The following is a 17908-nucleotide window of genomic DNA, read 5'->3' on the forward strand; positions in this document are numbered from 1 at the left end:
CACAAGTCACCCTGATCTCCGCCCCCTGTATTTCCTTATTCTTCATGCGAATGACTGGGATTTGGGCCTTGTCTGGGAGCAACATTATATCCTTCGCGCCAGACTCATTAAAGAAAACATCTTTGTCCAGTTTGAGGTGAGTAATCGCTGTACTGATATCCAGAAGCTGTTTTCTGTCATAAGAGACGGTAGCATCAACATTATGTACAAAATAGCACAATTGGTTAGGAGCCCGTAAAACGCAGCCATCCAGTCCTGCATCATTCTAAGAAGACAGAGGGGCATACTTATGCTAATTAGCTATCTGTGTCTCAGAACACCTGGGTGTAAACAGAAGATGAACGCCACAAAGGTGTTGTTGTGAGACCCCTGAAAGGGGGCAATATATAAATAAATCACACAGAGATGTAGCTTCGGCTTCAAGTCCCTTGTAATGAGTGAGCTGGGAAGCACCGTGCGCCCCATAGGAATTCCTAGGTATAACCAATCAAACTCAGATCAGACATCAATAGAGCACACAGATCGTATAATCAACATTTAGATAAATTAATAGCTTATTACTTACTGGTACACATTATGATTCTGTGTTATTATTAAGGCACTTTTAATTCTATCAAATTGTCACACAAAAATACTGTTGGCTGTAACTGTTAAAACGGTGTACAGTAAGTGTATATTATGGATTTGTGAAATTATTTTGATGTGATATGAAAGAGAGCTTAATGTTTATAGAACCGTAATGCAATTGACAATCAACTCACGTTTAGATGGAGTATTTGGCTGTTTTTGCTGCCAGAGCCAATTCGCCTCTGAACAGAACATGTAAGGTCCTTGGACTATAAGGACTAAAGTTAGGCTCCTTTAGTCCATTATTGGGCTGGTCTCAGAGGTTTGTAAAATGATGCACTATTACAATATTTGAAATGGGTACATTATTTGTCCTGGTCTGCAATGGAAGTGAAGATGCAAAACTATTCATTACAACCATTTCCACTAACTACTGGACGTTTTGTTGATAACTACTTTGTATCTACTTTTTTGATACATTGTACATCACGATCTCGTGAAATTACTACGTAGGAGGTGGAGGCGTGGTAGCAGAGGAGTCAGGATCCTGGTGGTGGAGAACGACGCACGACACGTTTGAACATTTAACTAGCTATTGTGTCTGGTACAGTTCATTACTTATTGAAAGGTGAATTGGTGGAAGACCACCTACAGTGTTATCATTCGGTATATTTTACTTTAATCGACCTACAGGACATAAGCTACGGCGCTGAGGATATGAGTATGGCTGCACTTCCCGAGGTCCGCGGACTTCAGACTGATGAGGTAAATATTTAGCTAACAAGCTAGCCAATTAACTAACTGGCTACCTGGGCAGATAAATGCCGTTATATCCAAGTGTTTTAGCTAAAGTGTCTTTACATTTCTTTGGGTATTTATTGTCAGCTGTCAGAGTTGGACAGTCAAGTCCCACCATACCAATATCCATTTTATCGATGCAACGTTAGCCAGCCAGCTAGCTAGCTAGTTAGCATGTGTAACAATTGATGGTCACTCAGACTACGTCATCAGCTGTCTGTCAGCTGTCATCGTTGAATAGGCCTACTGTTGATCAGTTAGCTAGCAAACACACAATTTTTAGACAACCTATAGATAATACAATATATTAACTTAAGGATCATTAACTAATCTCTGAAGCTGGAGACTCTGATCTCCCTCACTAACTTTAAGCATCAGTTGTCAGAGCAGCTTACCGATCACTGCACCTGTACACAGCCCATCTGTAATTAGCCCACCCAACTACCTCATCCCCATATTGTTATTTATTTTGCTCATTTGCACCCCAGTATCTCTATTTGCACATCATCTTCTGCACATCTATCATTCCAGTGTTAATACTAAATTGTAATTATTTTGCACTATGGCCTATTTATTGCCTTACCTCCATAACTTACTACATTTGCACACACTGTATATAGATTTTCTATTGTGTTATTGACTGTATGTTTTGTTTTATCCCATATGTAACTCTGTTGTTGTTTTTATCGCACTGCTTTGCTTTATCTTGGCCAGGTCGCAGTTGTAAATGAGAACTTGTTCTCAACTGGCTTACCTGGTTAAATAAAGGTTAAATAAAAATAAAATAAAATAACCATGCCAGTTGGCTAAAAAGCTAGGCAGGCAAGTGGCTAAACTCAGAGAGCAGTGGAAAGGAAAGGGGTATACCTAGTCAGTTGTACAACTGAATGCGTTGAACTGAAATGTGTCTTCCGCATTTAACCCAACCCCTCTGACCCAAAGGAGTCACGCGAGTTATTATCACGTCATTATTAGTGTGGCCTAAGTAGATCTTGAATGTTTGAGATCAAATAAGTATCCACATGGAAAAACACCTACACATTTTATTTCCCTGTGAGTCATTTACTGTAAGTGACATTCATGTAGCTAACATCATTAACCTGATATTTACAGTGTGTAGTGTGTGTTTATATAAGCAGCTAATAATGTGATTTATGTCCTTATTGTGTTTTTTTTTCCAGGATGAGGCTAGAATTCTGAGAGTGAAAGTCATAGCTGGAATTGGATTGGCCAAGAAAGATATCCTTGGAGCCAGGTCAGTCTTGATTTTGAGGAAAATATGTCTTCAAATGGATAATCCAATCTATCGGTATCATTTAAACAAATTCAGGACAGAGAAGTGAACCTCCTATTAGTGAGGATCGCTTCACTGCCCCCTCCGAACGTAAAAGCACGTCCCTGTGCTTCGACCCCTCACACTTCCGGCCTTGCATTCCGATGCAATCCCACTTCTGACACCAATTTAACGAACAGCGGTACAGGGAAGCGAACCCGGGTCGTTGGTGTGAAATGCAAAGACCTTATGCATTGCACCCATAGGGTTAACCCACTTGGTGGGAATTGTTACCAGGCTCATATTAGCGAGGTTTGCTTCAGTATCTCTGAATAATTCTGGTGTCTCGTGTTACCAAAATACAGTGTCCTATCTTTGATACACTACTTTTTAGGAAACTCATGCTTTTGGCCATGTTATACCATAAAATACTAAATTCTGATTCTACACGTTCCTTAGTGTGGACTGTGGACCCTTCCTAACTTATTGGACTCCTAAATCATCTATTAGAGTTCTGTGTGCTTCTTGTGCTGTTTTGCCCAAAACACATCTAGAGTTCATAAGCAGGTCTATTGCCCCAATCATTTTAGGATGAAACCTTACACATCTACCCACTTCATAATAAACAGCAAACTGATTGTCAGTTTATACTGTAAACACTTGGTAATGAGCCCATATTTGTTGAACTTTTTTATTTTGTCAACATTGTGGACCTAGTGGTGTGCGTGCGTACTATACTATATGGTGGTTGAATGCTCTGTGCATTTAGAAATATAAATGTATTCGCCTGATACTTATTGAATACTATTAATCAAACTTGAGCGCAAAAGTCTGAGATTTGCAAAATCATCTTCAAAATGTGCTTTTCCACAGACGGAAAATGGTTGCTGTGGTCCTGTTTTGCCTTGTTGAATGGAAAGTTCAGCACCATAGCAGTGGGTTGAAAGATGGCCTTGTGTTGTCCTGCTTTGAAGAAACCTTGTGTACCCACTTCAAAATAAGAAAAGATTCTTATTCATATTAAGTAGGCTTATGTCATCTTCCAAGCGTTTCTTAAATTGTCAACTCTCTGTAGACCGTACTGTAACTGTCCTGTGCAACCTTTAGATGGCGCTATTATCAGGAGTTCTCTGCCCTTGCATACAGTAGATGCTTCAGAATCTCCAGGCTCCTTTCCCCTAAATAGCCCTCCATCATTTCCAGTCAAGTCAACACAGTACCGAATAAACACTATTTTTCTACACATGTCCATTGTAAAATATCAGTATTTCTTTCAGTGCAACTATTTATGGTTCTGATGATGACATTGGTTTGTGCTCCATATGGCCTGTGGGAGAAAACTGTTACATGCTATCCAGAGATGTTCCCTCGTTTGATCTTTGCACACCAAGGGACAGATAGACATCAAGTTGAGCTTTGTCTTTTCATTTTCTATCACAGTGATCCATATACAAGAGTGTCCCTTTATGACCCTGTCAATGGAGAACTAACAAGTCTTCAGACTAAAACAATTAAAAAGGTGAGTAACTGCGCTATCTGAGTAAGTACAGAGCATTTATTTGTTTATGTTTTGTAAGTATCCTATTTACATTTAAATACATTGTCATTTCCAGACATTGGACCCGAAGTGGAATGAGGAATTCTTTTTCAAGGTAAGTCAAATGTATGATAAAAAGAGCATTGTGAATATGTGTGTGTGTAGTTTCTTTTTTACCCAGGGCTCTGAGGACATTTAAGACTCAACCCTTCCTTGACCTTTCTCTCTATTTTTCTCTCTTTATTTCATCTCTTTTTGCTGCATGCCTCCATGTCTGAATCGTAATGGCCCAGTAATATGTTCCCTATTAGTGTTTGAAGCTGCTCCAGATTCTCACTGGGAGGTTAACATTTCACAAACAGCAAGTTAAAAGTCAGAACGCAAAAACATTTTTGTCTGTGGACATGGGATGTTTTTTTTTGTACAATGTTTACGGGTGTCTGTACATAATGAGGACCAACAGGAAGTCCTCCACTATGTTGGGCGTTGTGATTGGTCAATAAGATCCACCCAGCATCCTGTGAGATTGTTGCCCCTGGCTCCTATCTTGGGCATGTAAACACAGCGTGATTAAATGTTGAACTGGGGGTGTGAAACAGAGCCTCAGTGAGTTAGCTGGTGTTGACGTGAGTCCTTGCTCTGAGGTTTTTGTGTGGAGAGCTGCTTATGTCCTTCTGTCCTGATTGTTTTTCATTAGGTTGACCCTCTATGGTGGAGGAGTAGACATAAATATTCCCAACCCTTTAGTAGCTATGGGAGCACCGATATGAATTTGAATTGTTGTTAGTGTACCTTGAGACCTGAAGTTCAAGAGCACATTTCAAAAGCTGGAACTTTTGCTGACTGAGGTTGAATTCGTTATTTCAACAAAAATACTTTGAAAAATAGTAGGCTTTTAGGATGGTGGTTTCCTAAGCTTATTGTGGTTGCAAAAATTTAATTTTTATGTCTTGCATCTTGATGGAGAAAACCACATTCTTTTATGCATGTGGAGAAAAAGCAGAGAGGGGGTAACTTCTACCGGCATCTGGTTGTACCACATACACTACCGGTAAAAAGTTTTAGAACACCTACTCATTCAAGGGTTTTTCTTTATTTTTACTATTTTCTACATTGTAGAATAATAGTGAAGACATCAAAACTATGCACACTCTTGGCATTTTCTCAACCAGCTTCATGAGGTAGTCACCTGGAATGCATTTAAATTATCAGGTGTGCCTTCTTAAAAGTTAATTTGTGGAATTTCTTTCCTTCTTAATGTGTTTGAGCCAATCAGTTGTGTTGTGACAAGATAGGGGGGTATACAGAAGATAGCCCTATTTGGTAAAAGACCAAGTCCATATTATGGCAAGAACAGCTCAAATAAGCAAAGAGAAACTACAGTCCATCATTACTTTAAGACATGAAGGTCAGTCAATACGGAAAATGTCAAGCGTTATGATGAAACTGGCTCTCATGAGGACCGCCACAGGATTGGAAGACCCAGAGTTACCTCTGCTGCAGAGAATAAGTTCATTAGAGTTACCAGCCTTAGAAATTGCAGTCCAAATAAATGCTTCACAGAGTTCAAGTAATAGACACAGCTCAACATCAACTGTTCAGAGGAGACTCTGTGAATCAGGCCTTCATGGTCGAATTGCTGCAAAGGAAACCACTACTAAAGGACACCAATAATAAGAAGAGACTTGCTTGGGCCAAGAAACACGAGCAATGGACATTAGACCGCTGGAAATTTGTCCTTTGGTCTGATGAGTCCAAATTTGAGATTTTTGGTTCCAACCGCCGTGTCTTTGTGAGACGCGGTGTGGGTGAACGGATGAATCTGTGCATGTGTATTTCCCAACGTAAAGCATGGAGGAGGAGTTGTTGGGGTACTTTGCTGGTGACATTGTCTGTGATTTATTTAGAATTCAAGGCACACTTGAACACCAGCATGGCTACCACAGCATTCTGCAGCGATTCGCCATCCCATCTGGTTTGGGCTTAGTGGGACTATCATTTGTTTTTCAACAGGACAATGACCCAATACACCTCCAGGCTGTGTAAGGGCTATTTGACCAAGAAGGAGAGTGATGGAGTGCTGCATCAGATGACCTGGCCTCCACAATCCCCCGACCTCAAGCAAATTGAGATGGTTTGGGATGAGTCGGACCGCAGAGTGAATGAAAAGCAGCCAACAAGTGCTCAGCATATGTGGGAACTCCTTCAAGACTGTTGGAAAAGCATTCCAGGTGAAGCTGGTTGAGAGAATGCCAAGAGTGTGCAAAGCTGTCATCAAGGCAAAGGGTGGCTATTTGAAGAATCTCAAATATAAAATATATTTTGATTTGTTTAACACTTTTTTGGTTACTACATGATTCCATATGTGTTATTTCGTAGTGTTGATGTCTTCACTATTATTCTACAATGTAGAAAATAGTAAAAATAAAGAAAAACCCTTGAATGAGTAGGTGTTCTAAAACTTTTGACCGGTAGTGTAGCAGTGGACTAGGCCCATCTCGCCAGTAGACCGAGGGAAATATTTGAAATGTTTTAATTTCTCTGGCCATTGACATTGAGCAGGAAGCTTTTGTGTATATATAGTTGCACACATTCAGTAATATATCCACTATGTTTAAGCCTTAGACACTCATTACCCATGTCTAGAAACTATGGCAGTGCTGCACAATGTCCCATTGCCCTGGACAATGATTCAACACTCCCCCCAGTCAATCTGAAATGAGAAAAAAATCACGTCACCATGCCAGTTGAGATTTCTGTCTCCTACAGTCTTTTCAGGGATTTTCTCCATCATGGTTTCTTGGTACAGTAAATCAGTACTCAGTGGATTCTCCTTAGACGGACACAGCTGTTGTAACACTTACAGCTCCCTGCACCTTGTAGTACTTGTCCCAATTGTGAATGTTATTATGTTTATACCTGCCCTGGAAAGCTTTTGAACCTGTTTGATAAAATAACACGCGTTCAAACGAATATCAAAAGATCTTTTAAAACACCTGACCCCCTAGCCTATCTCTTATCTGTATCTTTTGATTGTTCTTTTGACGTTAATCATATATCATAAAGTAAACAAGTTATATTTGACGACCGCACTCTCCCTTTATGGTCTACAGGAGTTGCGGCCGATTTGGCCCACCTTATCAAAGTGGCAGTGTTAATAATGGCTTCACTTAGCAAGAGGGCCCATTTTGACAGAAACACATTTCATTTTCCAGTGGTCATGAGATGGCCTGGGGGCGGTGGCTTTAGTTACAATGCCCCTGAGAAGGTGGTGGCTGTCTTTCACTGTGCGTCTCTTCCCAGCTCTGTCAAATGGTTTCTGATGTTTTTTAGTTATAGATCATTCTCACTCTGTTTTAAGCATTGAGAGGAAATACACCTACGTTCAAAGATATTTCGGAGAAATATATTTATGTACATTTTTAAAAACTATGCATTGTTAGTTCTCCGTGTCAAATGGGATGGGTTTTGTAATTAAAGCTGGAAGATCCAATTAGCTTTCATTAGCGATGGATTGAAATAATAGCCATGTTTGGTGCGAAGCCTACTAGTTTTCAAGGACCTGTTTGTGCTTTGTGTTAGTCAGCCAGCCAGAATACAACAGGGCTATCTTTGCTTATGAGTGGAGCTTGATTTTAGCTTCACAGCCGACATTGGTCACCTCCATTTGTGGTGCTGAGGACTGTGCTACTGGGGAGTGGGCCTCCCTCCAAATAGTAATCAGAAGCTGGAAGCTAGCCTGAGTTTATCCGCATAGACGACTCATGTTTTACAGACCCTTCAAATCATGGGTGGGCTCGCTCTTGCTAAAATCTAGTCATGACTCAATGCACAAACACTCACCTTATTTACAGTAGGAAGTGCTTGGGATGTTTTCGCTAGTACAAATATATTTTCTTGTCCGCCTTAGCCATTTTAAAAATAATGAATACAAAGAAGCTCCATATGCAGTCTGGTGTGCCAATGTCTGGTCCACTGAGCAATGGCCCACCTTTCCCTTTGTCCTATTTTACCTTAATTTTGTCTAGACGATGTCGCCGGTGTTGATGTTCTTTTTCTCTGAGGATTTTCTTTTGACTTTGTAATCAGTTTGCTCTGAATGTCATCTTCACCTGGTTGTGAGACCTCTTAGGAAATTGCTTAGGGGAAGTTTCCACTACCTCTCTGTGGGTTTACAGAACTTGCTATGCTGTGTAGCCTAACTGTTTTCATGGTATGTGAGCTCTGAGCAACATGAGGTCAAATGTCATGTTTCCACATACCAACGCTTTGTGTTAGCCACAACAGAGATTTTTAGAGGGTACACCCAATTCTAAAGAAACATTCAATTGGAACTTAGAAACCAATAGTAAACTCGTCCAGTTCTATACCTAATGAAGGTAAAGGATTTGTTGTGATTGACAAGAGACTGGTGGTCTTCGGACTATAGCATGTTGGAGAGATTAAGGAGGGGATTGTTGTTGATTTTAGTTTGATGTTCTTGGACCCATTGGTTGAAGTCTATCTTTTCTCTTTCAGGTTCATCCCAGGAAGCATCGGCTGTTGCTGGAGGTGTTCGATGAGAATCGTCTAGTAAGTCATTACGATATTCCTTCAGTATGTCCAGGCCTGTGGCTTTGACACTGCCACCACTACTGCTGACTCACTTTAGTAAAAGTGGAAGTGACCTTGAAGGCACAGATATAGTGATAGTTATTATAATCCTGTGCATATTTATATCTGTTTTACCCTTTAGCACTTTATGTATCTACCCCCCCCATTTGAAGGTTCATAAGTATTTGGACAAATTCACATATGTGTATTAATGTAGTCAGAAGTTAAGTATTTGGCCCCATATTCCTAGCACTCAATAACAACATCAAGCTTGTGACTCTACAAACGTTTTGGATGCATTTGCAGTTAGTTTTGGTTGTGTTTCAGATTATGTTGTGCCCAATAGAAATGAATGGTAAATAATGTATTGTCATTTTGGAGTCACTTTTATTGTAAATAAGAATAGAATAGGTTTCTGAACACTTCTACATTAACCTGTTACTCGTGGAAATTGGCCTATATGGAAAGGGCCAAATTGAAATGAAGAACAATAAAAAGCATGTTATCAATTGAAAGAGAACATTTTGGAGATTATGGGGAAATGATCAAGCCAAAGGTGAGGACACAACAATTCACCTGATACAAGACTGAATCCAAACATTACACTGTTGATTTTTATGTGAATTTTACATTTACTGTACTTTTCACAGCATTTGTCAATAACGAAATCTGAAAATACTGTGAATACATTTAGTCAGATAATAAGAATATTCATTGACATTTTGGAGTAGGTGCAAGATAAGAGTGAACGGTCAAACTGGTGTTTCCAAGTGGCCACACACCTCTCCAAACTGCACAGTTCCTAAGTAATTTCAATGCACTTTTATGGTATAGTTGAAGGAAAGAGCCCTCAACTATAAGGTTATTTTTTGAGCTCTCCTGGCTTTGCCATTGAGGAACTGAAGCAAGCACACTTGTAGTTTTTTGTTTGGAACAAAGCCATGTGTCCCCACCATCACACATTACTGTTGTTGTATACGAAATCCAAAAACGTTCCATTTATAAATCGCAATCTGGGTCAGGGGGGCATAATTTGAGCTGATTCTATTGCCAACATGGCTAGCAAAGTTATAAAATATGATCTTAATGTTAGGCTTTCAAAAGGCACTTCAGACAGATTATAATTTTGGTGCACATAGAATGGAGTCATGAGTGCATTCAAGTGTGTGTTCTGCGGCAAATCTTCTTCACAATATGACAAACAGGCTCATTCTGTTCAGGACAACCCAGGGTATAACGCATGTCATCCTTGTTACTGAGGATCAAACATAGCGATCATGAACGTTGATAATGTAAATTACATGAGTTTTCAAATATGGACATGTGAAGTGCACATTTGGACTGTTGAGTGTGTGGTTTGCTTGTATGACTTCAAAGTGGTATTCATTATAAACCTCAATGGCTCATCTTTCAGAACACATCGACTCCTCCTGATTTACAGCATTTTCCTCACTCAGACAACAAATGTGCAAAAGTAGCCCAATTACCGGGAGGGACTGGGGCATCTTGTCGCACGGGGTTCTCAAGTTTATAACGTCTGTCAGTCAAAACCCATACAGCCCTGTGAACTGGACAACCGGAGCTCTAACGTCATGTATAACATGTTACTGTACAGCCACTGGTTACCAATTTCGGCGCTTATCAATGACATAATCTGCCATTTTCAGCGACTAGAAAGGGTTCATGTGGATGCCACCATGATTATGGATAATCATGAATAAATCGTGAATGATGAGTGAGAAAGTTAAAGGCATAAATATAATACCCCCCCCTAAAAATGCTAACCTCCCCATTTATTGGTAATGATGAGAGATTAGTATGTCTTGGGGGTATGATGTTTGTGCCTCTAACGTTCTCACTCATCATTATTCATGATTAATTCATGATTATCCATGATTATGGAACCATCCACATTAATGTTGAAGTGTTCAGAAACATATTCTATTCTTATTTACAATAAAAGTGACTCCAGAATGACACAATACATTAATTACAATTCATTTCTATTGGGCACAACATAATCTGAAACACAACCAAAACAAATTACAAATGCATCCAAAAAGTTGGAAGAGTTACAAGCGTGATGTAGTCATTGCGTGCTAGGAATATGGGACCAAATATTACACGTTTCACTACTTTAATACACATAAGTGAATTTGTCCAAATACTTGTCACTTTCAAATGGGGGGACTAGATACAGTGAGGGGAAAAAAGTATTTGATCCCCTGCTGATTTTGTACGTTTGCCCACTGACAAAGACATGATCAGTCTATAATTTTAATGGTAGGTTTATTTGAACAGTGAGAGACAGAATAACAACAACAAAATGCAGAAAAACGCATGTCAAAAATGTTATAAATTTATTTGCATTTTAATGAGGGAAATAAGTATTTGACCCCTCTGCAAAACATGACTTAGTACTTGGTGGCAAAACCCTTGTTGGCAATCACAGAGGTCAGACGTTTCTTGTGGTTGGCCACCAGGTTTGCACACATCTCAGGAGGGATTTTGTCCCACTCCTCTTTGCAGATCTTCTCCAAGTCATTAAGGTTTCGAGGCTGACGTTTGGCAACTCGAACCTTCAGCTCCCTCCACAGATTTTCTATGGGATTAAGGTCTGGAGACTGGCTAGGCCACTCCAGGACCTTAATGTGCCTCTTGAGCCACTTCTTTGTTGCCTTGGCCGTCTGTTTTGGGTCATTGTCATGCTGGAATACCCATCCACGACCCATTTTCAATGCCCTGGCTGAGGGAAGGTTCTCACTCAAGATTTGACGGTACATGGCCCCGTCCATCGTCCCTTTGATGCGTTGAAGTTGTCCTGTCCCCTTAGCAGAAAAACACCCCCAAAGCATAATGTTTCCACCTCCATGTTTGACGGTGGGGATGGTGTTCTTGGGGTCATAGGCAGCATTCCTCCTCCTCCAAACACAGCGAGTTGAGTTGATGCCAAAGAGCTCGATTTTGGTCTCATCTGACCACAACACTTTCACCCAGTTCTCCTCTGAATCATTCAGATGTTCATTGGCAAACTTCAGACGGGCCTGTATATGTGCTTTCTTGAGCAGGGGGACCTTGCGGGCGCTGCAGGATTTCAGTCCTTCACGGCGTAGTGTGTTACCAATTGTTTTTTTGGTGACTATGGTCCCAGCTGCCTTGAGATCATTGACAAGATCCTCCCGTGTTGTTCTGGGCTGATTCTTCACCGTTGTCATTATCATTGCAACTCCACGAGGTGAGATCTTGCATGGAGCCCCAGGCCGAGGGAGATTGACAGTTATTTTGTGTTTCTTCCATTTGCGAATAATCGCACCAACTGTTGTCACCTTCTCACCAAGCTGCTTGGCGATGGTCTTGTAGCCCATTCCAGCCTTGTGTAGGTCTACAATCTTGTCCCTGACATCCTTGGAGAGCTCTTTGGTCTTGGCCATGGTGGAGAGTTTGGAATCTGATTGATTGCTTCTGTGGACAGGTGTCTTTTATACAGGTAACAAGCTGAGATTAGGACTCCCCCCTTTAAGAGTGTGCTCCTAATCTCAGCTCGTTACCTGTATAAAAGACACCTGGGAGCCAGAAATCTTTCTGATTGAGATGGGGTCAAATACTTATTTCCCTCATTAAAATGCAAATCAATGTATAACATTTTTTACATGCGTTTTTCTGGATTTTTTTGTTGTTATTCTGTCTCTCACTGTTCAAATAAACCTGCCATTAAAATTATAGACTGTTCATTTCTTTGTCAGTGGGCAAACGTACAAAATCAGCAGGGGATCAAATACTTTTTTCCCTCACTGTACATAAAGTGCTTTTATTTCTAAACGGTAAAACATATGTATGAAAATAACATCAAATAAAAGGTGACATTTTGTACTGTCGCCTCAAATAAAACATTTGATCTCAAATCCAAAATGCTGGAGTTATAGAGCCAAATTAAAAGTTATAGCTTCACTGTCCAAATAAATACGTAGGGGAGTGTAAATGTGGCGTGTTATAACTTGATTAATTCTGACAATGGTCAGAATAACTTTAACTCCATGACTAGACCTAGTTTATATTCAAGTACGGCAACACTATGAGTAGGCCTACCTGTTTGTATCGCTACCTTCCAGGTGTGTTTGGCTTTCATTTGGTTATTTCTGGTCTCTGTAATTGTCACATACACATATTTTGAATGACCCAGTTCCCTCTATTTCATGAGGTGTACTGACCAATATCAAGCAGTGAATGCCAGTTGCATGTATGACCTACAATACTTAAAGGTGTGTGTGTGTGTGTGTATGTTGCTGCCTCAGTAACATTTAGTCTAGGCCTAGGTTGTTAACATTGGTGTTTTGCCCAAAAGTACAGACATATGTTTTAACTGGTCATGTATACCAGTATACCTTTTTATAGCAATTTGTCTCAATTAAATCCAGGTATGGGAAATAGAATATCCCCTTAGGTCTTATTAAGAGTGAAAGGTAGGCTAACTGGTTCTGAACACATTAAACTAACTCAAGTATGACCAAGCAGTGATTGTTTTTGTAGCTTTATGATTTGCCAACGACCACATAGCTGAATACTTATGTTGGGCTAACTAGCTACAGCTCTGGCCTAGTTGCTGTTGATGGAATGGAGTGACAGGAGTACTGCTGTCACTGAGACCTAGTATAGTCTCCCTTTGAGTTCTAAGTGTGTAAAGTTGTGCAAACATGAAGCCTCGTCCAAACTTAAGACACGCCATGTAGGCCTGACTTTCATGTAAATTATAATGAATTGATATCAATAGAAGATTTGCGCAGAGCTCAACCTACTGTACATGTACACAATAAATCAGTGTTGATACTTTAGTGGTTACTGAGATTTCCTGATACCCCCATGCCCATCACGGGTTGTTGTGGGAATAGTCACTATGTGGCACGTGGTGTGACGTGGGCGCCCTGACTGCGTCAGTCTCAACTGGTGAGTCATTATCACACCCAGCCTGTGCCACTTTCATAGCATTACAGTATGGAACTGACCTGCTGCAGGCCAGGCTGACAGTAATGCCCCAGAATAGCCCCAGCCTAACACAATAGCTTTTGGTTGATATGGAGTGGAATGTCAATGACAGCATAGCAGGAATTAAACCAGCTACTGGCTGTTACATGAGGTGTCGAATGACAGGTGATGCCGCCTATATCCCTTTATGCTTTTCAAAGCTGCTTTATACATTAAATTAAGCTCTCTATAGTAGCCTACTTATGTGCCGAGCTACTGTAGGAGTGAAGTTTGTTTGTAGTAGGTGTGAATGTTTAAACGTTGAAACGAAGTTGGGATTGTTCATGTTAAGAAAAATCCCTAGCTGATAAACATGATTTTTTGTTCTTTCCCCCCCCCACAAAATTTAAATCACAGTGCAGTTACCAGAAAACATATTATTTTCTGTAGACGGTAGGCTATAAAGGCCTGGGGAAAGTTGTGTAAGTTAAATAAAACCAAATAGGAAGAGGCAAACTTGATGAATTTTTGTTATCGTTTTAACGGAAGAAGTTAATGTTTTCCATTTGTCACATCCCTAGTTTGTAGATGATCTTTATTACATTTTCCAGCCCCTTGTTCTTTTTCAATTCTTTGTTTATGTAAGTGCCATCAGCTGAAGCTTTCATGGCTTTATCCAAGCGTCAAAGAGCTGCCGATGGACTCAAGCATTCAGTTTATGAGCTTGCTGACTTTTGCAGTTTGTAATAACTATTAGTAGCTTCCCTACATATTTCCCCGGCCACGGTGGTTTCCCAGTACGGATGCTATTAGTTTTTCTGCACCTTACATGTGGAACAATCTCCAATACACCCTGAAATTGGGGGAATTGGTGCCTCTAGGGCTTTTCAGACTGCTGTTAGGGGACCCTTCATTAATTAACTTATGAGTTTGTTATGAGTGCATTGTGTGGATGATTGTTTTGTGTGGATGCGTTTTTCAATGTTTTTTTGTGTATATTAAGTGCTTTTATTGTATAGATGTGTATTTTTGTATCTACAGGGCTTACCTGTCAAAATAATAATAAAATCAAAAAGTGTGTGTATGTATGTATGTATGTATGTATGTATATATATATACACACACACACACACACACACACATACAGTAGTACGCAAGTATAAACACCATGGGACCACGCAGCCGTCATACCGCTAAGGAAGGAGACGCGTTCTGTCTCCTAGAGATGAACGTACTTTGGTGCAAAAAGTACAAATCAATCCCAGAACAACTGCAAAGGACCTTGTGAAGACGCTGAAGGAAACAGGTACAAAAGTATCTATATCCACAGTAAAACAAGTCCTATATCGACATAACCTGAAAGGCCGCTCAGCAAGGAAGAAGCCACTGCTCCAAAACCGCCATTAAAAAGCCAGACTACGGTTTGCAACTGCACATTGGGACAAAGATCGTACTTTTTGGAGAAATGTCCTCTGGTCTGATGAAACAAAAATAGAACTGTTTGGCCATAATGACCATTGTTACGTTTGGAGGAAAAAGGGGAACGCTTGTAAGCCAAAGAACACCATCCCAACCGTGAAGCACGGGGGTGGCAGCGTCATGCTGTGGGGGTGCTTTGCTGCAGGATGGACTGGTGCACTTCACAAAATAGATGGCATCATGAGGAAGGAAAATTATGTGGATATATTGAAGCAACATCTCAAGACATCAGTCAGGAAGTTAAAGCTTGGTCGCAAATGGGTCTTCCAAATGGACAATGACCCCAAGCATACTTCCAAAGTTGTGCCAAAATGGCTTAAGGACAACAAAGTCAAGGTATTGTAGTGGCCATCACAAAGCTCTGACCTCAATCCTGTAGGAAATGTGTGGGCAGAACTGAAAAAGCGTGTGCGAACAAGGAGGCCTACAAACTTGACTCCCTGTCAGGAGGAATGGGCCAAAATTCACCCAACTTATTGTGGGAAGCTTGTGGAAGGCTACCCGAACCGCTTGACCCAAGTTAAACAATTTAAAGGCAATGCTACCAAATACTAATTGAGTGTATGTAAACTTCTGACCCACTGGGAATGTGATGAAATAAATAAAAGCTGAAATAAATCATTCTCTCTACTATTATTCTGACATTTCACATTCTTAAAATAAAGTGGTGATCCTAACTGACCTAAGACAGGGAATTTATACTAGGATTAATTGTGAAAAACTGAGTTGAAATGTATTTGGCTAAGGTGTATGTAAACTTCCGACTTCAACTGTATATATACGTGTGTGTGTGTGTGTGTGTGTGTGTGTGTGTGTATATATATATATATATATATATATATATGTGTATATATACGTGTGTATATATGTGTATATATACGTGTGTATGTATATGTATATATGTATGTGTATATATACACGTGTGTGTGTGTATGTGTATATATATAAGTTAAATAATCTGTCTGCAAACAAAAAATAAGTCTTAACCGACTTGCCAAAACAAATTTAACAAGAAATGTGTTATTGTTGTGTATATATGTATGTGTCTGTGTGTGTGTGTATGTATGTGTATATATATATATATATATATATACACACTGCTCAAAAAAATTAAGGGAACACTTAAACAACACAATGTAACTCCAAGTCAATCACACTTCTGTGAAATCAAACTGTCCACTTAGGAAGCAACACTGATTGACAATACATTTCACATGCTGTTGTGCAAATGGAATAGACAACAGGTGGAAATTATAGGCAATTAGCAAGACACCCCCAATAAAGAAGTGGTTCTACAGGTGGTGACCACAGACCACTTCTCAGTTCCTATGCTTCCTGGCTGATGTTTTGGTCACTTTTGAATGCTGGCAGTGCTTTCACTCTAGTGGTAGCATGAGACGGAGTCTACAACCCACACAAGTGGCTCAGGTAGTGCAGCTCATCCAGGATGGCACATCAATGCGAGCTGTGGCAAGAAGGTTTGCTGTGTCTGTCAGCGTAGTGTCCAGTGCATGGAGGCGCTACCAGGAGACAGGCCAGTACATCAGGAGACGTGGAGGAGGCCGTAGGAGGGCAACAACCCAGCAGCAGGACCGCTACCTCCGCCTTTGTGCAAGGAGGAGCAGGAGAAGCACTGCCAGAGCCCTGCAAAATGACCTCCAGCAGGCCACAAATGTGCATGTGTCTGCTCAAACGGTCAGAAACAGACTCCATGAGGGTGGTATGAGGGCCCGGCGTCCACAGGTGGGGGTTGTGCTTACAGCCCAACACCGTGCAGGACGTTTGGCATTTGCCAGAGAACACCAAGATTGGCAAATTCGCCACTGGCGCCCTGTGCTCTTCACAGATGAAAGCAGGTTCACACTGAGCACATGTGACAGAGTCTGGAGACGCCGTGGAGAACGTTCTGCTGCCTGCAACATCCTCCAGCATGACCGGTTTGGCGGTGGGTCAGTCATGGTGTGGCATTTCTTTGGGGGGCCGCACAGCCCTCCATGTGCTCGCCAGAGGTAGCCTGACTGCCATTAGGTGCCGAGATGAGATCCTCAGACCCCTTGTGAGACCATATGCTGGTGCGGTTGGCCCTGGGTTCCTCCTAATGCAAGACAATGCTAGACCTCATGTGGCTGGAGTGTGTCAGCAGTTCCTGCAAGAGGAAGGCATTGATGCTATGGACTGGCCCGCCCGTTCCCCAGACCTGAATCCAATTGAGCACATCTGGGACATCATATCTCGCTCCATCCACCAACGCCACGTTGCACCACAGACTGTCCAGGAGTTGGCGGATGCTTTAGTCCAGGTCTGGGAGGAGATCCCTCAGGAGACCATCCACCACCTCATCAGGAGCATGCCCAGGCGTTGTAGGGAGGTCATACAGGCACGTGGAGGCCACACACACTACTGAGCCTAATTTTGACTTGTTTTAAGGACATTACATCAAAGTTGGATCAGCCTGTAGTGTGGTTTTCCACTTTAATTTTGAGGGTGACTCCAAATCCAGACCTCCATGGGTTGATACATTTGATTTCCATTGATAATTTTTGTGTTGATTTTGTTGTCAGCACATTCAACTATGTAAAGAAAAAAGTATTTAATAAGATTATTTCATTCATTCAGATCTAGGATGTGTTGTTTAAGTGTTCCCTTAATTTTTTTGAGCAGTATATATATGTGTGTATGTATGTGTATATATATATATATAT

General features: G+C 40.8%; 1 protein-coding gene across 1 annotated transcript in view; it reads left to right on the plus strand.

Annotated features, from left to right (window-relative positions):
• The first annotated feature begins 1111 nt into the window (after positions 1–1111).
• The window catches only part of LOC311128140 (E3 ubiquitin-protein ligase NEDD4-like), a 45292-nt gene continuing 28495 nt past the window's right edge, over positions 1112–17908 (plus strand). Inside the window, exons 1-5 of the mRNA XM_084160121.1 lie at positions 1112–1332; positions 2547–2620; positions 4079–4157; positions 4252–4290; positions 8694–8747. Of these exons, the coding sequence (XP_084016247.1) occupies positions 1285–1332; positions 2547–2620; positions 4079–4157; positions 4252–4290; positions 8694–8747 (294 nt within the window). The 5' untranslated portion in view covers positions 1112–1284. The remainder of the gene's footprint in view (positions 1333–2546; positions 2621–4078; positions 4158–4251; positions 4291–8693; positions 8748–17908) is intronic.

Source organism: Coregonus lavaretus, assembly GCF_964263955.1.
Source record: "Coregonus lavaretus genome assembly, chromosome: 4".
Lineage (NCBI taxonomy): Eukaryota > Metazoa > Chordata > Actinopteri > Salmoniformes > Salmonidae > Coregonus > Coregonus lavaretus.